Raw genomic sequence first — 20353 nt, 5'->3', positions numbered from 1 at the left:
CCGAAAAGTAGTAGAAGACGAACTTTTACGGTCTGTGTCATCCAATTTAAAGTTTTTAATCGGTTCCGCAGCAATCCAACAGTAAACCGACGACAACCTAGTTCAATATCTGTCAGTAGTTGTTTCCCGCACGACTGTGAAGACGCCATGTTTGTTTGCAAGTGGTATTTAAAGGGACAGCCGGACCTTAAACCTCGTCACTATGGTTACAGCAATCTACGGTATCTACTGCATGTGTATCAGTAGGAGTTCAGAGCCTAAAACAAATTACAACTTTATATTAAGTTAAGATTGGTCCATTTTATTCATCTTTTTATTTAAACTCTCTGCAAGCTGATACATTAACCTGCAGACATTGCAGCAGAGTCACTTTCCTTGTTGCCTAGCAACGCTTCCAAACTAAAGCGGACTTGGTCTGTCGGTTTATCAGGTACAGAGATAAATGTAGAAGGTTGCAGACATTAAATATGAGTCAGACTTAATTTTAAAACGTCAGTAAGTGTTAACCAGATGGGGAAGAACCGAAAATCGAATTGCTTATGCTGCATTTCGCTTTGCTATCACCTTCCCCGTACTTTAAAGCCTGACGTCTGTTTGGTCGAGTTGGAAATGTCTTTGAATAATAAATTCCTCTGTTTGTTTTACAGATAAATGAGACAAAGCAGCAGATAATTTAAAATGGCGGAAGAAGACACAACTTGTGTTGGTGAGAAGGCTAAAGAAAACACTGAAGGTAGAGTCATATCTAGCAAAAGGCCTTCAGATTCTTCTGAAACAGTTAAAATGAGAGTAAAAATAAACCCACTACATGACTGTGAAATGCCAGTAAAAATGGAATATCTGAAATAAGTTGAGGTATCGATTTAAATGTAAGGTCTGAATGGAGTATCAGTAGAAGTGTAGTTAAGCATACATGACAGGTGGAGTGTAATGAAGTCAAATGAACTGATCAGTTAAAGATTGAGAAATGAAGGTGGTGAAAATGTGTGATTTCATTGTGCCAATCAGACAAATTGTCACTTGAAATTAAGAACATTTCCCCGCAAAGCAACTTGTAAAATTAACGGGGAGAAGCAGTTAAACTAAAAGTTTTTGTTTAGCATATTCTCAGTAACCAATTACAGTCTCTTTTATAGTCTCAAGACCCAGACTTTTAAATGCAATGATATCTCATTTTAAAAAAAACATTGGAATAATTATTTTTCTTTCAATGCTCTTTTTTGGGGTAAAATGCACAAGTTACTGCAGGTCTGCTGTAAAATTGCTGTCAATGCTGTCCTTCACAGCATGTGATACTGAGCACTCAGTGATGCAGCAGGAGACTGACGAGGACTCACAAAAGCAGCTCTCTGCAGACACGTACTACAAGTATGAGGATGTTTACTCCAGACCATCCATCACACCCGACTCTGAAATCCCAGAGAACCTCCTGCACCTCTCGTATCCTTCTTTGAAAAAAACATTTCACACCATAGTTCTTCTCAGATTTCCTCCTCATAATTAGAAAATACAGGCAATAGGGAGACTCAATACAGTTTTTTTTCAACTTGCAAGTGTAGCCTTTTCAACTAACTAACACAGTTTCTGCTGCTCAGTTGTGAGAATAAGTCTTAATGCCCTGAAGTTTCTTTGCCAAGACATAATTTCCAGTCCTTGTTTTCTGTTCGTTTGCAGGCTTATTACAAGGCAAGATAAAATAAGATTCTACTTTATTGATCATTATTTATTTCAGTCAAACTATTTTAATGAAAAAATACAAATAAAATAATAAATGATATAAATTAGAGAGGTGACATTACATTGTTATATACAATATACACATTACAATGTAAGAGAACTGTGATATAGGTATAGGTATATAGATATAAGAATGACTAATAAAACAATAATCATGTATGCATTCTTACTATAAAATGTTTTTATTTATACTATGTGTGCCATACACAGATTATAGAGTAATAACATACAGTGAATCTGATCTAATCCTTAATTCATTCTACAACCAGTCACTCCTTTGGATACGACAGTGGGCGCAGGGCGAACCTGCAGGTGCTGGATGACAGAACTCTGATCTTCATAGCAGGTAACCTACTCGTCCTGCTGGACATTTCCACCAAGGAGCAGAGATACCTCCGCTCCTGCAGCGGAGGAGGAATCGGCTCCATCGCGGTAAGATGGCTGACAAACTACTTTATGTTCGAGAGGCTCTAGTCTGTTTGTGACTGACAGCAGGAAACACTGATGAGATGGAAAAACAGATAGATAACTTTACAATTACTCAAGTATAGCTTTAAAGTTGTGGTACTTGAGTAGCTGTTTGAGGATTTACTAGAGTATTAACTAGGTAAAAGAAGGAGCATCACTTACAATGTTAAAGTCCTTCCTACACTACTTTTAAGGATAAGCATCAGTTGATTAACACTTAGTACTATTTCACTAGATACCAGTGCCACAGTACTTATAAATGTAATTACAGAAGTTTGTTTGTTTTAAAGACAACACCTGTGGTTTTGTTTGTTTGAGCCCATTTACCAGAAATCATATATACTTTAATACTTTATACTTTTTGGATCTATTTTGTCCTCGCTGTTCTGGGCAGCCATTGGTTCGTTTAAGTCATTTGTTTGTGCAGACTGACCTGAAAAATCTGAACTACCACAAGATAATGTGTATGTATGTAGACTTGATGTTCACTGTGACTGATAATATGGTGGAACTCTGTAAGTAGTTTTAAATCAAGGCTTTTATGCCTTTTTACCTCTTGAGCTCTCTTAAGTATTTTATTTGTGTGTGTGTGTGTGTGTGTGTGTGTGTGTGTGTAAAGGTACACCCTAGCAAAGACTACTTTGTTTCAGCAGAGAAGGGAAACCAGCCCAACGTCATAATATATGAATATCCCTCGTTACGACCGTACCGCATCCTCAGAGGTAAATAGGACCCAGATTCAAACAGTTATATCTTTTTCACATGATCTATCTTTCATTATTTGATCGTTGTGTTTTAACCTGCCTGCCTTTAGGTGGTACAGAGAAGGCGTACAGCTTTGTGGATTTTAACCGTGACGGGAGCCTGCTGGCCAGTGTGGGCTGCGAGCCTGACTACATGTTGACGCTGTGGAACTGGAGGCAGGAGGAGGTGATGCTGAGCTGCAAGGCTGTTTCTCAGGAGGTCTACAGAGTCAGCTTCTCCCCATACAACCCAGGACTGCTCACGTCATCAGGATCTGGACACATCAAGTAAACAACCTATTGAATCATCCTAAAATCCTGAAACCCTGCTACAGAAACACTGCGATGATCTACATTTTAGGTTCACTCAGTTACTTTTTGTTTTTAACAAATACACATGACATCTAGTTTAGTAGCAGAAAATAGTCCAGGGAGTTTTTGTTTTCTTTCTTTTGATGTTGAGCTACCATGAAAAGACATTAAACTCAGTTAGATAAGGGCAGACTGTGGTGCTTTTAAAGGAACAGTTTTACATTTTGGTAAATATGCTTATTTGCTTTCTTGCGGTTCGTTAGATGAGAAGGTCAATATTACTCTCATGTCTGTATGTTCAATATAAAGCTAGAGCTAGCAGCAGTCATGTTAGCTCAGGACAGTTACTGGGAACAGGGGGAAGCGCTAGTCTGGCTCTATCCAGAGGTAACTAAATCAATTCCTCTTAAGTTCACTAATTCACATGTTATGTCCTGTTTGTACAAAAAAACAAGGGTAAATGCAAAGGTGAGGTTTTACGGTGGGTAATGTGACTATTTCTTGGCCAGGATCAGTGACTTCCTGGTGATGTCATTACTGTGAGATTATCAGATAACCTGAGGAAACTCGAGGAAATCACTACTGTAACTCCCTCATGAAACTGCAACTGTCGGAGAAATGACCTTAGACATCAGAAGTTTAATTATTCCCTTGATACATTGATAGTGAATGTGTTTCATATAAGGTGAAAATACCTTCTCCCCCTCTTTTTTATCAGGTTTTGGAAAATGGCTAGCACATTCACTGGTCTTAAATTGCAAGGACTTATTGGAAATTTTGGAAAAACCGCAGCGACTGATATCGAGGGCTACGTGGAGCTTCCTGATGGAAAGGTCTGTGCTCTGCTGTTCTGACAGGTTGGGTTTAATTGGGGGGGGGGGCTTTGCAGTCAGATTGGTTTTGTCTGTTGCTGTTTGCAAGGTCATGGGTGAACTTCCAAAGATATTTTGGTTTGGAAAAATCCTCTGTAGGAGTCAAGAGAACTAAACGTTACTTCTGACCCTCGCCTCACTTCGTGTCTTCTTGTCAGGTGGTGTCCGGCACAGACTGGGGCAACTTGCTGCTGTGGGATGGAAATGCCATTAAGGTGGAGATTTGTCGAAAGGAGGGGCGGACCTGCCACGCCGGGATGGTTCAGCCGTTTGCCCTTGAGGATGGACAGCTGATGACAATTGGCTCTGATGGAGTAGTCCAGGTAAGATACTTGACTCTGTGTTTAAATATCTTGTGATGGCAGCAGTTTAAATCCCTAAAACATTGTCACATTATATTGACATGTACTGATGCTCTGCACAGAAATTAGATCAACTGTTTTAGATTTTGAAGAGACGGTTGACTCTTCTCCACATCCCTAATAAGACTGATTGAGCAGGGACGATAATCCTGAGTTTCTGTAATCATGTATTTGTACAACCAGTATGATTTTGTAACAACACCCCTCTTCCCCTGCAGGGCTGGGACTTTGAGAGCATCGACTCTGCCGACAGTAGCAGCGACTGCAACAGGTTTGAGATTGAGCCCATGAATGAGATGGTGGTCGGACACAACGTCTGCCTCTCCTCTGTGGTGAAGAGCTCCCTGCCTGACTCTTTCCTCTGGTTTGCTCAGGTCAGAGGAGCAAAAAAAGTCAAAAGTCACTTCAAAACCATTTGAAATGCATGATCCAGTCTCACTCTGCTATGTTGTTTTACACTGAAGGATTCCAGCGGAGCCATCTGGAAACTGGATCTTTCGTTCACCTACACGGCAAGTCACTGTACTACTGCAGCAAGCTGTCATGTGGCTCAGAGCAAAATATGTTTGAGTACCCTTCCAAACAGAACATTAAGCATATCATATTCAATCATCTAATAAATCGTTGTAAAAAACACAGTATGCTCTCGCAGTGTGATGACAGTTGATGTATTTCCTGTGTGCAGACTCCTGATCCAGAGTGCCTGTTTTCCTTCCACGCCGGAGCGATCCAGGGCCTTGATGTGTCGAAGAAATCCCACCTGATGGCCACGACCGCTCTGGACCGTGAGTCACACACATTTCCACACCTGCACGCACACTGACACACACACGCACTATAACAGGTACTGCGTCTCTCCCTGCTCTCCAGGTTCAGTCCGAGTTTTTGATTTCCTGGCGAAAACAGAGCTGACAACCAGCCGCTTCAATCAGGGTGGAACTGCTCTCAGCTGGGCTCCACCTATGGTGAGTGTGCCGGTATGAAAATGAATCATGCTACCACATGTGAAAGAAAACTGACCTCTGGACTTTGTCTTTAGGTGAACCAGGGTGGAGGTTTACTGGTGACGGGTTTTGAGGACGGGGTGGTCCGCTTACTGGAGCTGTACAACCCACAGAGGCTGCATGTGGTCACCGGGCGCAGCCCCAAAGGAGATGCAAAGCTGCGCCTCAAACAGGCCTTCAAACCCCATAATGCCCCTGTAACTGCTGTGGCATATGAGCGAAACGGAGACATCTTAGCCACAGGGGTAAGAGGTTTATCACTGAGAGCCAGCATTAGAAAACTACCAACTTCACAGGAAACAGCAGTTTGTCAAAATGCTTGTTTACTATTATGAAAAACACAACTTGCTTTGTCTGTTTTTTGAAACATGATTTTGGAAATCTTAGATTTTTGAAATAGGCTTAAAGGTTTAATATAAATATGTCACTGATGTGCCACTGATCTTTTGAGTATTTAGGATTTCACTCACATCAGATAAAGTCATAGATGAGACCTCAGTGACTTTATTTATTGTTTTCTACATTGTGTACAACTACATTGTGTACTTTCTACAAAGTGTTTTATTTCCTCATTTTGCTATTCATCTCACCTTTCTGTTCTCTCACCTCGACCTTCCTGCTCAGAGCTCAGACTGCACTGTGTTCTTCTTCATTGTCGGGGAAAAATACAACCCCATCGGCTTTGTCCACGTTCCCGGGCCTGTGCAGGGGCTGGAGTGGTCACCTCATTCCCATGTAAGTCTGGTCTCCGGCCATCGTGGCCGTCAGAAAGGGAAACACTGACCTAACCCACTTTCACCCAAATTTCTCTCTGATGAAACGTTACCATTTTGACCGATTTCTTTTACATTTTTACCCAGAGTGAAAACAGGCTGCTCATCCTGTGTCAGAGTGGTCACGTGACTGAGGTGCAGTGTCCTGATCCGGAGGCCCAGAAGCCAACTAAAACCTTCCAGCTGCCTGAGCTGTCCAGCAGATCCTTCAGGTTCAGCAGCATCAAATCTCGAATCAAGGTCTTTGCTTAGTTTGTCTTAGCTTTCATTTGCTGGATTTTAATTGTACGTCGCTTTTTATGGCTGTATTACGTTAAACTGTATGTTTTGTGTGTAATCTACATTGTAATTACTCGTGATGTCATATCTGTTGCCTTATGTCATTCAAGTATTTTTCTGTCCTTTATTTCCTGCTGTCTTAAACGTTATTTAAAGGACTGATGCCTGATTTTATTGTATTTTTTATTTGTATGTTCGCAATTCAGAGAGAAGAGGAAATCGCAAGACGTCAAGCTGTAAAGGAGAAGAAGAGGAAAGAGAGAGAAAAGAGGTTGAAAGAATCGAAGCATCCAGAAGCAGAGCAAGAGGAAGAAGAAGAGGAGAAAGAGGAAGAGTTACCGCCTATCTACATCCCCGACCCTCCAAGTCCTCTCTACTGTGGTTTCTACTCACAGCCTGGCCAGTTCTGGCTCTCCATGGTACACACACACACATGGTACACGCACACACACATAGACACACACAGTATGTATTTCTTGTCAGTGCGCTATTACGTTTCAACAATCAGGAGATAGTAACAATGGACGATGGAATCAATCACCTGAAATCAACCAAATTTGTCAACTTGTATATCGACCAAATAAAAAAGAGAGGAATTTTTAAATCGTCATACAGGGATTTCAAAGAAATCAAGTCATATGAGTTTTATTTATGTAGCCTAATATCACAAATCACAAATTTACCACAAAAGGCTTTACAATCTCTCTAGCCTTAGACCTTTGATTCAATCTGTAAAAACTTCCCAAAAAAGTCCTTTAACAGGGAAGAAATTGGAAGAAACCTCAAGAAGATCAACAGAGGAGGGATCCCTCTTCCAGAATGAACAGACAGACAGAATAGACCCACAAAGAACAGTTACAGTATGAACAATCAGGACGACAAAATTATAGGTAGATTGTAAACACATGACGAATATGGGGCCAGCAGGATGATTTTTTTAATATGGCTGTGTATTTAACTGTTTAGTACTAAAAGTATTGAAATGTTCAGTCAGATTCATAGCCTTATCACTTATTTTTTGATCCTGATTGCAAACCAAACACATATTGACCAAGGGACTGTTTTCCACCACCCTAGAACTTTACCAGAAGCTGATGAAAGGATGTTTTAACACATACTGTATCTACAAATGACATGATAACACTTCACAGAAAGTAGCCAGGAAAGGGATCTGAGGATGGATCTTTTCTGTCTCTCCTGTAGGGAGGCTTTGACTCCGGTTTCTTGTATCACTGTAAGTTCTCTGAGAAGCAGGATGAGGATCCGGACCAACGGCAGGATGAGCCCTTTGGCTTCCTGCCTGTTGACAACACAGATAACGACCCGGTTCGCTCCATCAACTTTAGGTAAGCTGGAGGGCAAACAAGCAAATCAGTTTTCCTCTACTCTACAGCCTCTTTCACATATGCACCACAACAGTGTTACGTGTTTAACGTGGTAGTTGAAGTGTCCCTACCTTGTTCTTTGTTGTCTTGGTGTGTCATAGCTCCAACAGACAGCTGATGCTCTGCGGCATGCACTCAGGTTCCATCAGGGTTTACCTGCTGCAGCCCGGTGACCACAGCCTCACCTCCATGCAGGCCTACTGGGCTCTCAGTGTTCACGACAACCAGTACGGACAGCTGCGACACATTCGCTGTAGCCATGACGAACACTTTGTGCTGACTGCGGGAGATGATGGGAACATCTTCTCCTTCAGCCTGCTTCCTCCAGAGGAGCTGCAGAAAGGGATCCAGAGAAAGAGGGCCAAGGTTCCTTCTCCGAGGGTCGGTCCACATTTTATTTGTCACATTTTTGTCAAATTTCTTCATATTTTTAAACAAATTAAAATGGAATTTAAAAGGAATCTAACTGTTCCGTCCGGCATTAGGTCAGTTGTTAACAGGTGTCCTGCACTTAAATGACATTTCAACTGTCACAGCTGGCGCATGTTTTTGATTGAGGCCTTCGGCCATATCAGCAATGTGTTTCAAACAGAAATAACGGGACACAAACATTAATGGCATGTAAAAGCAAACAATATAGTGCAGGTTGGCGAACTGGATGACCTGTGTCATGTTGTTCACGTTATTCTAACAGGTGGGTCTTGAAAATGAGGCATTGGCTCAGGACATTGAGGACCCAGCAGCTTACAGGTGCGTGTGAATAAACTGTTTAGGGATAATTTGGTCTTCTTGTTTTTCTCTGTCTCACTTTTCTTGTCTTCCTCTGTGTATCAACCATGTTTCTTTCTTTCTTTCACTCTATTTATTAAGTATCTATTGAGTAGATAACTGTTGTCTGTATTGTATTTCTCATTATTTATACGGATTTCTTGCATTTTTTGAAGATTTTTTTGAAGATGTAGCGCTGATTACACTTGGGGACCTGCTGCTGTTCTTGGGGTCACTCTGAAGCCAGAAAATCATGAACGTTTTCTCTCTTCTAACTTTTTAACTCCCCCCCCAGCATAGAGACAGCTAAACAGAAGCTGGAGAAGGACCGTCTGCAACGGGAGGCCGAGCTGAAGATCACAGAGAAGCGGAAGAAGATGGCTCAGCTCCAGAAGAAGTTTAAAGAGGTGCTGGACATAAACCAGAGTCTGCCGGAGCATGTTCGCCTGAAACCTGAGGTAGAGACACACACACCTGGGTCTTATCCACTGGTCTGACAGTTCATGCTGTTTTCCAATGTAGCAGCTCTGATTTAGTTTTAGAACAATGCTAAGATTCACCAAAATTCACACCACAAGTGAGAAATCAGCGGTGCTGGACAAAAATATTTTTTAAATTGCACGATTATTATTATTATTATCATTATTATTATTATTCCTCACTGACAGAATCTTTATACAGTATGTCTCACAGTATGTCAGACTGATGAATAGCTGTCACCATCATTCAGTTCTTTTCATTCAAGTAATCAGAGGTAGGGAGTCAGAAGACGCCTTTACATTCACTGTGGTAGGCTGGTTACTGTAAATTTGCATAACACGCATGCAGCTGGTCACATTTCCCCACCACCGCAATCTTATTTTGGAAGCATGGCTTACTTATTTGAAGCAACAGAATTAACTGCTTGCTGACTTGTTTAGACTTATAGAGGTGACTTTGTGTTAGTTGTAGCTCCTTATGAAAAACAGGTTTCTTGTTTACATCACATTTAAGAAACCAAGACACAGGAGAAAGCTGACTGTAACTGTTTCTTAAACAAATGTAAACACACTGTTTGGACACTTTTCCATGCAAGATAAGGTCCTCATACCCAAACCATTCAGTTTAGGGTAAAGACCTGGTTTGTGTTTCAGGGAAGGGATAATGCTGTGTCCTCAATTATATGTGGTATGTGTGTGTGTTTCTGTGTGTAGGAGCTGCAGTTGGATCGGCGTTTCAGTGAAGAGGCAGAAAGGGTGAAGTCCCAGCAGGTGATGGAGGTCAGAAAGCAGCTGGCCTGGGAGGAGGAGCGTGCCCACATAGCACTCAGCAAACTACAGGAGTGGTACTGACTGAACACACACACGCACACACACACACACACACACACACACACACACACACACACACACACACATATCTAATGATGATTATTATCTATTAATCATGAATGGATTTTTTTTTCTTTTTAAATGTTCAGATTTAAATGTGAACTTTGGTAAATAGGTTTGATCTAGTTTTCTGCACATGCTTCAGCTTCATGATGCTTTGGATGGTGGATATAAATAAGATTTATATATGAGTTTGAATATTCCTCCTGACATCCTGAGATGTTTTAATTGAATTTGGATTTTGCCCCTAGGTACAAAGTTAGACGGTAAAGGAAACCAGCCTCCAACCAGAATAAAACCCTTCACATACGTGTTTGTTTGCAGGTTCAAGGACTCTCTGGAGGACAAAGTGGTCACTGTGGTCGCCATCTGCACCGACCACAGAGTCTCTACCTACCGTTTGCCAACGCTCACCAAGCCTTCAACCCAGCTCAGACATCAGAGCAAACACAGCCAGCTTGACAGAGATACCGCACCAGAACGCAGGAAATCCAGAGCCGAGCCTGCAAAAGACAGCGGTAACATAGAGGGTAAGAAAGTGTTTGTATGTGTTGGTTTCACTCATCAAAGACATGCTTGACCTATCACCTCTATGTGTGTTCCAGAGGAGGAGGTGGTACGTCCTAAAGTGGCTCGTCCAGCAGGGATTAAGCTGGGAGACCGGCAGGTCGAGAGGCTCAGAAAGGCTGCTGAGAAAGCTGAACAAGCTCGAGCCAAAATAGAGAAAAGGAAGCAGGAATGGGATCAACTGTGAGTTTCATGATCAACATGTTACCTCTGTACTCTGGGCTCTAGTGATATTTAAGTGGTTTTATTGAATGGTCATGGTGTTCCCTGTATTCTTATAGATCAATTTAAAAAAATGTAGTGCCAGATTTACCCATGATGGTGCTCTGGAGCTGTGTAAGTGTAATAAGTGTAACTATTTCAATGATGGGGCAAAACTGTGATGCATTGTTGGTGCCTCAGTTACGCAGAGAAGCCAGACGACAACTGTGAGGATCCTCTGGACGTGCAGGCCATCTGTAAAGCCAGAGAGAACATCGGAGACTTAAAACTGAAATCAGCCAAAGACTTCACGGTGCCCAAACACCTGAGGATGAACACTGAGAGCAAGAGAGCACAGCTGATTGGCCTGGAGGAAAATGTACACACAAACACACACAAACACACATACATATCTTAGCTCATTCACAGCATGAATTTCTTTTAGTAATATATAATAAGTATGCTCATCTCATTGGCTGCGTATCTCATTGAAAACCAAATGTCTTTGGGTCTGAATGATTAAAAAAAACAATAGATTAATGAAAATAACATAAATTGCAGTTATAGAAGATTAATTTAATTACGCCATCCATCCTATCAGATCCGTGAGAAGCAGACTGAGATGAATGGACGTATAGTGGCGTTACGGGACTCCAAGGTTTGCCTGGTGTCTCAGTTGCGCACTCAGGCTCAGAAGCTCCAAAAGGTCCAGCAGCGTCTGGCGGCCCATCTCCATCGCCCTCCACCCGCCCTCCCGACCATGCTACCAGAGGAAACCCCGGAGAAGAGGCTGCAGTACAGCCGCGCCACCCTGGAGCGATACCGTGTTCTGAGGGAACAGAGGTACAGGAGTCAAGACCAAGTCTACACTCTGACCAAAGTTCACAATAAATACTGTACTTTTAGAACATGATTCCTTAGGGGACCAGCAGATCTATAGCAGTCATCAATTATCACTTACTCTTACTGAAAAAAGGTAACAACAGTAGTTATAGTGGTTTAAATTTTAAACAGAAAGTAGTCTGTGGGAGCAAAGCTATAAAAGCTATAAGGGATGAGCAGGCCAAGTAATTTATTTCCATGGGCAATGCTGGTCTTTTGATTAAAAACAAATAGGCAGACAAATAATCTTTTGTTCATCTTCTGATGATAAACAGTATATCTACCTTTTATTTTAAAACAGATTTAAGACCATGCAGCAGGAGGAGCAGGGGGGAACTACAGATTTGTTGGAGCAGCTGGAGAAAGAGATGAAGGGGGAGATGGAGAAAGAGGGAGATGATCAGGAGAGAGGAGAGGAGGGGACTTCCAGCACCCAAAGAAGAACCAGAGAAGAAGAAGACACATCAGAGGAGGAGGGAATGGAGCTGAGCGAGCTTGAGGAGAAGCTCCATAGGGAGAAGGAGATCAGACTGTTGTTTGAGCAAGACTCCCTCCTGGAGCAGGTCTGTGATCATCATTGAATAATGAATAAAAAAAAAAAATCCATTACATTAGATTAAATACTTAATCATCAACAAAATATGGTCTAGAATTAACTGCACATCTGATATTACAGGCGGTAACAGCGTAATATAATCTGCTTATGTGTTTTTTAAAATCATCAGATGGAGAGTTCAGTGTGTCACTTTGACGCAAAGCTCATGCTGCTGCGTCACCAGAAGCTACGTCTGGACTGGCAGCTGAAGATGGCCGACCTGCGTCAGCTGACGCTCTACCAGGAGCTGCTGCTGCTCAAGGAGTTTGACAGGAGGGAGGACAGCCTGCATGAGAAGCTCAACGCACGCGTGAAGGAGGAGAACAACATTGTGGTGGGAGGGAGTTTATGTGCCTTTGTGCCTGTACTTAAGCAATCTGTTTAAAGGACTATGCCAGTGGATTTTTTACATTTTAGCCTATAATTGCTTACTTGCATACTACAATATTGCTAACCAAAGTTTTTCAATATTTGTTTCCTGTCCATCAGGCAGCAATTGGTTTCAATTCAATTGACAGAGTGACAGAGTGAAAATCACCTTTTTGAAAGCTCCTGACTTTTGCGCCCGCTCAGTAGTAGTATCAAAGTGGCAAACAGCGATGCATCAACTGCACAGATTCTCACTAAGATTGTCTTATTTTCCTACGAACAAAAACTTGTGCCATCAGACATTCAGGCACTCAAAATCACATCTGAAAGTTGCTGTACTGGCATAAAAATTTAACACATTGTGACTTAAATTGTTGCGGTTTGCTAAAGTAATGCATATTATGCATACATACATACATATATGTCTTTATATGTATGTCTTTATTGACTCAGGTCCAGACAAGTACATACATAGCGCAAACCATACAGACACTGATGAGCCTTGACATAATGTCCACTCTGACTCTGGTCTGGTCTGTGGCTACGCAGCCTGATAGGCAGCAGGGGGCGATGCACTGTGTGTTGTGACACATTCTTTCCGCAACCATCATTCAAATTTTTTGCAACATGTTCCACTGTAGTCCGTCTGTCACTTCAGACCAGATGAGATCAACTTCATTGGCCTTGTGCAATGTTTACATTCTTGCATTCAAACAAAACAACACTAACTTTGGAGATTCTGCTATTATTGAGCCAGAAGTTAGTTTGTCTGTATTTCTGTTTTTCAGACAATAATTACTTTTACAGCTGAAATTCCTGTTTGAACTCTAAATATAGAGCCCACACTGATTGAAGTTTTGTGCTCACGCTGCCACTTTTTATAAACTGATGTTTCAACTGCTGCTCAACATTTAGAGTCAATGTGATCCCGCTGATGTCTGTGTGAGCCATTGGTAAGACATACCACAGTCATGTACTAGCTGTTATATCTGTCATACCCATAGTGACACAGAAACACCAGAGATATTTGTAAATAAGCAAATACTTGGGTACAAATACTGAGTTTAGTTTTCATAACTGGTGGGAGTAAAATGGCTAGGTGTCAAAAATATCTGATCTAATCCTATTTTCATGATTTTCTAGATTTAGCAGTCTTACATGAGCCATTTTAATGCAGCAATCCAAAGATATTTAAAACAATCTCTAAAGCTTCTCAATTACATACAAACTTAAGTTTGCTAATATCAGCTTTTCTACATCCAAAAACCACAACTTAGGTTTTATCACTCATATCAATTACGTAGGATATCTGATGCTTTCTGCAGCCCTTCTCGTCTCATTGAAGACACAGTTATTACATTGTCCATGTACATCAGTAGCAGAAGCTGAATATAACTGTCTGTCATGGTGTTGTTAAAATGAATAGGCTGGCAGCCAATCTGCAGTGCCTTACTTTGTTCAGTAAAAGAACAATCAAGGGTTTTCTTTTTTAAATGATACAAAGTGAATTACAAGGCAACAATACTCTGACAATAATAAAAAAAAACAGCACCTAGCATCTAACAGCATGTTATTTTTAATTCTGGCAGTTGGGGATCAATTAAAATTTGTTTCTGTAAGTGACTGAATTTAAAAGAAACACAAATTGCTAATTTTTAACTTCCAGCTATCTACACAGACGTGTAATGGCTTGTGTTTTACTTGCATCATACACACGTAAACACAACCTCAGGCATATTTGTGTCATTGTGCCAATGTGTCGCTCACACTATGTCTTCTGTGCAGAAACTGTCACGTTGTTTGTGTGTCAACACATGATTTTCTTCCTCTGATCGCTGTTATATCCTCTTGTCTGTTTCCTGACAGTCAGAGCTGGAGGAATGTAAGGAACAGCTGGAACTGAAGCAGAGAGACATAGTCAAGCTGCAGGAGAGAGAGAAGGCCCTGACCACGACCTTCCAGGCCTCGCTGGGCGAAGACAACAAGTTTGAGGAGTTTCTGACCAGAGTCTTCAAGAAGAAGATCAAACGTGTCAAGAAGAAGGAGCAGACAGGAAGTGAAGGTGCGGGGAAGTAACATGGTGCGTGTGATGCTGTGTGTGTCCATTTGTCCATGTGTCCTTTATCATCCCAATGTGTGTTTGCAGAGGAAGAGGACAGCGATGAAGACTCTGATGAAGATGATGACTGGGATGATGATGACGATGATTTTGACAGTGGCACAGAGGACGGAGTTGCTGCTCTGGATGACAGCGTTTGCCCTCCAGGTCAGTAACTTAATTCTTACAGATGATGCAGTCCGCCACCACGAAATATGATTCAGCAAATATAGCCAAATAATAATTATATAACTTTATAGGCCATTTTTAATTACCTGAATTTGGTGCAGAGTGTTTGTACTGCATCTTTCCTGCCCACTCCCTGTCAAGCCCACAGCAACAGTATACTGATACTCCATAGATCATCCATATGTGATGTAATCTGTCAATCATCACACACACACACGCTGCTTGATCTGTGTAAGTTGATTCTGTTTTACAGTTCTTTAGATCTGGATCTGATCTGAAACACACCTGCCTGCACCTGATAAATTTACAGTAAACTAGAGCCCAAGAAACGGAGGACAGACCTGGAGCCAGATATATCATTTATTTATTCATTTACATTTGAGATGTTACTTCCTCATAAATAATCCTTTAATTGTATCCAGTCTGTTTCAATATAAATTAATCATTTATCATCTGTGTGATGTCAAATAATGATGATTGAGATGTCACTTACGGTGTTCAGGTATATGTGATTAATGACGGCTAATGACTGCTGCTCTAGTGCTGCTGGAGAATCTCGTCGATGCAGCACAATTAGTGAAACTGCACTTCTGCTCAGCTGTTCTTCTCACTGACAGGTCTAATGACTGGTCAAGCAGTCACTAGTGTCACAAACAAGGGAATCAGGGCTGATCTATGTCTATTTATCGTGAACAGTCAGAGTGTTGATGCTCGTGCACATGCTATCAGTTCAAAGTGCACATTGCTGGCTTTGTGCGTACACACAGTTTTAGTCATAAACTTAAATTTTTCTGAATCTGCCCCATGTCTGAAAAGACCCGAGACTAACTGGGCCCAATCCAAAATGCAGACAACCCAAGCAGGCTCAATATGATGAAACTGTCTGCACTCAGGTCCTTGGGCAGATATCTTCTGTAATAGAACCTGAAGTTCCTATTGCTGTTGCAAATAGAGAGCCACTGTTCAAATCCTGCACAGAGTAACTGCGAGACAGAGCAGAGATTTTAGTTTAATAATGGCCCTTGTATTTTCAATAGTGCTTCACTGTGCCTCAAGTTCAACAGGCTTTAGCTTCAGCTTTAAGTATGACTCTGTGTGTGTTCGTATGTGTGTGTGTGTCAGGCTGTGAGCCAGAGTTGTTTGAGAATACACTGCAGCTGCGTGAGCGTCGACTGGACCTGGAGGAACTGCTGGTGGAGGAGAAGAAGAGTGCTGAAGTTCTGAAGAAGGAGTGCGACACCCTCACCAAGAAGGTCAAACTTTGGTTCTCATGGTTCTGTCTGTCAGTGGCATCCTCATGTGTGTGTGTGTGTTTGCGTGTTTCACTTTGCATCTTTCTTCTTTGTTCTGCAGGAGAAAGCGGTGAAGAGCGGTCGGAAGGCAGTAGAGGATGACTTGGAGTTGGTCAACAGAGAGAAGCAAAAGAAAATGAATGAACTGGATGTGGTGGTTCCTCTCAGACTGCACCAGGTGATCACAAATTATGATTTATCTAATTAATTTCAAGTCTAAATTTTGTTTTTTTCTTCAATTTTTCATCAATTTCACATCCAAGTTTATTATCAGTATGGCAGTGTTATGCATTTTCAAATGTGACAATAACTTGGATTTTTAAAGTTTTTAATTTAGTTCATTCTATGTGTCCAGAAATGAAAGATTTGATTAAATTATTTTATTTTAATGTTGGCAGCCCTGTACTTCCATACTAATACTCTGCATCTCTTGCTAAGTCCTTTTGTAAAGCAGAGACCTTTCCTTTCACCTTCTCCATATGTCTCCCAGATTGAGTTTGTTTTTAACGGCTCAGTGCCATCCGATCTGAGCTCGGCTTTGGTGGTGGACAGGACGGAGTTGAGCAGGCTGCAGGAGCGAATCAAACAGCTGCAGGTGGAGAAGAGCCAGCAGAGAGATCTGTACACCCAGGCCCGCCAGCAGCACGTCAGGCTCATCCACGACCGCAGGGACATGGACGCTAAGATACAGGGTAAGGACCCATATTGTGAAGAGATGTAACGTGAAATTCAGATGCCACATGAACACAAACAAGTTACTGGAAAGATACCAACAACTCCACAGTTGTGCTGCAAAGTCTTGTGGTAAAGTTACACCAGGGAGTGGAAGAGCAAAATTCCTTCTCTGGTCATGGTGATAATTCCCAGTGCCAGAGAGTGGCAACATTTTTGGATTGAATCATTTGTTTGTTGATCTGTGTGATGTTGTAGTGCTGGAGAAGCAGTGCGACGAGCTGATGATGATGAAGTATGGGAGACTGCTGGATCTGGAGGCTCTGCAGACGCTGTCAGGGAACAGGGTGCTGGAGGAGCTCAAGCAGGAAAAGCTCATTAAAGAAGCTGCATACGCCAAGGAAATCAAACAGTGGGATGTATGCTGACCTGTGTGTGTGTGTATGTGTGTGTGTACGTGTGTGTGTGCTTTGGTAAGTGTGCAAATTTGCTGTTAACCTCTTCAAACTCAAAATGTTATCTTTATTCAGGCGAAGGTAGAAGAGGCGCGTCAGAATCTGATGGAGGCGACCAAGACTAACACAGAGCGTCTCCTCAGCATGTCAAACCTCTTAGACCACAAGAGGGACCTGGAGCGTAAACTCAATGCCAGGCAGAAAAAAGTGGTAATTTCTGTGCATTAAATTCATTTTATACTTAATATTAATCAAAGCTTGAAGTGTACAGCTAAGTTTGCTGAAAAAAAAACTCAAACTGGCCACAAACTTCTGTAGCATCTCCGCCATCTTTGCTGTGTTTCACACAGACTTTCAGGGTGACAACCGATGTTTTGGCCAATGGGAGGTAGAAGAACTCCAAAATAAACCAATGGACAGAGAGCGCTGACATATGAGAAGTTGTCATGGCTAACACATTTACACATCCAGTAGACACAGAGCAAAATTATCATAGTCATGTTTGTGTCCAATATGTTCAAATTCTCAGTCCCTTCCTAGTTAATAACTTTGACTGTCGGTGGGTTTATCAGAGCTTATTTGAAAACAGCTGGCTACTGTTGGAAACAAGGCTGGTGAGAGGGAATCATTCAAATGTGCTGTGAAGCCAAAACACTGAGCTAAAAGGAGCTTAAAAGCTCTGCAGAGCTGTGGGGTTGGTTATAAGTTCAGCACTGCGAGCGACAGTAGATCTTTAAGAATTCAAGCAGTCAGCATTTCAGCACTAATCAGGGCCAGCGTGATTATTTTAGCCAATTGATTAAAAAATACAGATCAATGAAGGGGTTGATTGCAGTGATGAACCCACAGAGATCCCCAACTCTGCCCTGCTCACTCAGTAGATTTAGTTTTATGGCACATTTCTTGGTTCTTGGCTCTTAGTTCAGCCTCAGCACTCTCACCGACCCAGCAGCAGACAGCTGTTTTCAGATGACCCCTCTCTAACCTACCTGCTAAGCATCAAACAGCACACAGACAAAGTCAGTGATTAGCTGGTGGACATAGTGCATGACGCAGATATTTTTTCCAGAGCTATGTTGCTTGTTGCTTTGTGTCTGCTGGGTGTTAAAGTAGGCAGCTGTTTGCAAACAGGTTAGCCACTTTTTTAGGTGATAATGCTCCACATATATGTATTCAGTTTAATCAGTTAATGCTGCTTTGAATATAGTTTTGGCTCTTCAGCGATAGCCAGTAAGAACCAATGAGTCTAGGTCCTGGGTCAGATTTTAAACCCAGGATGTCATATCAGCCCTTAAGCCTGCTTTCCTCTATTTCTAAATGAGTGTTTATTTATGTATATGTATACTGTATGCGTTGATAGGTGTCTGTTTGTGTGTATCCAGGGCAGGCCGTTCCAGGATTACAGGAGACATGTGGATCAGGAGGAGATCCACAAACTAAAGATCCTGGTGAAAACACAGTCGCAGCAGGCTGAAGTCCTCAGGAGAGAGATTGACCTCCTGTCCCGTAAAGGAGGCCACGTCTTGCCCCCCGGCCAGGCCCCGCTGCCCCCGCTCCCCCCCTTGCCCACCTCCACAGCCCGCACAAAAATCGGCAAACAAGGATCGGGACGTCCTTCCCACCTGCTAACCAGAGTGCAAAACTCACAGAATAGACAGGGAGCTATTTAACACAGGCCAGAAAAACATACCATTATCGTATTGTTAGAGGTCTCTGCTCACTACTACAGCTTTTCTATGAATTATTGCTGTTGTTCTTAAGATTAAAATATTTTTTGCCCCATGTGACCTTTCGTTTAGCATCAGCCTCAGCTAATTATCAATATTTTAAAATGGATCTTGAAAAAAAACAGGCAACCAGATCTCTTTTCATCATTTTTGTTAACCTAACTCTAGAACCAGGATCCTACATAGTGTAACCTCAGACTGATCTATCAGCATTTCACACTCAACGTCTTTGAACTTTTGCCCAGCTGCTAGATGACCTTGCCTCTGTTCTCAGCCCGAGTATAGACAACTGAACAGCAGCTTTTAAGGTTAGTCATTAAATTCCTTTTCTTGTGGACGACATTCAGCTCTATGTTGCCATCAATCTGAATAATCGTTCAGAGCTCTTCAACTTAAGAGTCTTGTGTCGTGGTAAATATAGATGAAACCAAAGTGCAAATTTTAGGCACTAAGACACAAAGATTTCTCTTTTCTGATGCTTCTGTTAATATTTACTCTACATAAGAACTTTTTGGAGTGAAACATTATATCCAGGTCTGTGCTCTGTCTTCTTCACTTTTGCAATATAGGCTTAGACTGTTGTCAGAGTGATGGACAATAAGATTTTAAAACCAGCCTTTAAAACTTCTAGTCAAGACAACTGTAATGTCCTGCCCATTGGTTTGAATGCTCCCATTCTAAAAACCACACTCAGTGCACATTTTAACAAGAACAGCAGATGTAGCCTGGCTTTCTGTCCAGCTTGGGCACAAACTGCTTGTTCCTTATTTACCACATGAAAACTGAGCCGAAAAGGAAATTACAAAATTGATTTTTTTTGTATCATGACCGAAGCTCCACAGTAAACAAGCACACAATGACTGAACACAAGCTGCCTCTTGAAGCAAAGCTGTTCCTCAATACAAACGGGGCTGGACAGTAACTAAGTACATTTACTCAAGTACTGTAATTAAGTACATTTTTCAAGTATCTGTACTTTACTTGAGTATTACCTATTTTTTGGGAAACATATGACTGTTACTCCACCACACTCATGAGACAGATATTGTATTCTGACTGTGACTCACTACATTTCTATGAAGTAGTAGTAGTAATACTATCTCAAATCCATGTTTGAAGTTTTAAAAATAAAGAAAGATTCCTTTCATTTTAAATGTTTGTTGTGTTTACCACGACCAAACTCCATCACTGCTGAAAAAAGAGAAATATGAAATACCATAACTCCTGTTGATT

The 20353-nt window shown here is 41.6% G+C and overlaps 1 protein-coding gene across 2 annotated transcripts; it reads left to right on the top strand.

The window, feature by feature from the left end:
* The first annotated feature begins 94 nt into the window (after nt 1–94).
* On the top strand, nt 95–20292 carry LOC130186497 (cilia- and flagella-associated protein 44). Of its 2 annotated transcripts, none has more exons than XM_056403667.1 (35): nt 95–221; nt 648–733; nt 1287–1440; nt 2007–2169; nt 2825–2927; nt 3020–3236; nt 3979–4093; nt 4291–4455; nt 4713–4868; nt 4959–5006; nt 5180–5279; nt 5365–5459; nt 5534–5743; nt 6123–6233; nt 6359–6511; nt 6757–6969; nt 7754–7896; nt 8037–8316; nt 8630–8685; nt 8999–9161; nt 9897–10027; nt 10398–10603; nt 10679–10823; nt 11043–11220; nt 11443–11684; nt 12025–12286; nt 12449–12652; nt 14554–14749; nt 14834–14953; nt 16097–16227; nt 16328–16444; nt 16757–16958; nt 17197–17357; nt 17469–17603; nt 18776–20292. In XM_056403667.1, exons 2-35 carry the CDS (start codon nt 679–681, stop codon nt 19061–19063), a joined length of 5418 nt encoding a protein of 1805 aa, XP_056259642.1. In that variant the 5' UTR covers nt 95–221; nt 648–678; the 3' UTR covers nt 19064–20292. The 2 variants fall into 2 exon arrangements, with proteins under 2 accessions (XP_056259642.1, XP_056259641.1); XM_056403666.1 differs by lacking the exon at nt 95–221 and adding an exon at nt 351–430.
* The last annotated feature ends 61 nt before the right edge of the window (nt 20293–20353 follow it).

Source organism: Seriola aureovittata, chromosome 18, assembly GCF_021018895.1.
Source record: "Seriola aureovittata isolate HTS-2021-v1 ecotype China chromosome 18, ASM2101889v1, whole genome shotgun sequence".
NCBI lineage: Eukaryota > Metazoa > Chordata > Actinopteri > Carangiformes > Carangidae > Seriola > Seriola aureovittata.
The sequence above is the reverse complement of the archived record's forward strand: the minus strand, read 5'-3'. Positions and strand labels throughout refer to the sequence as shown.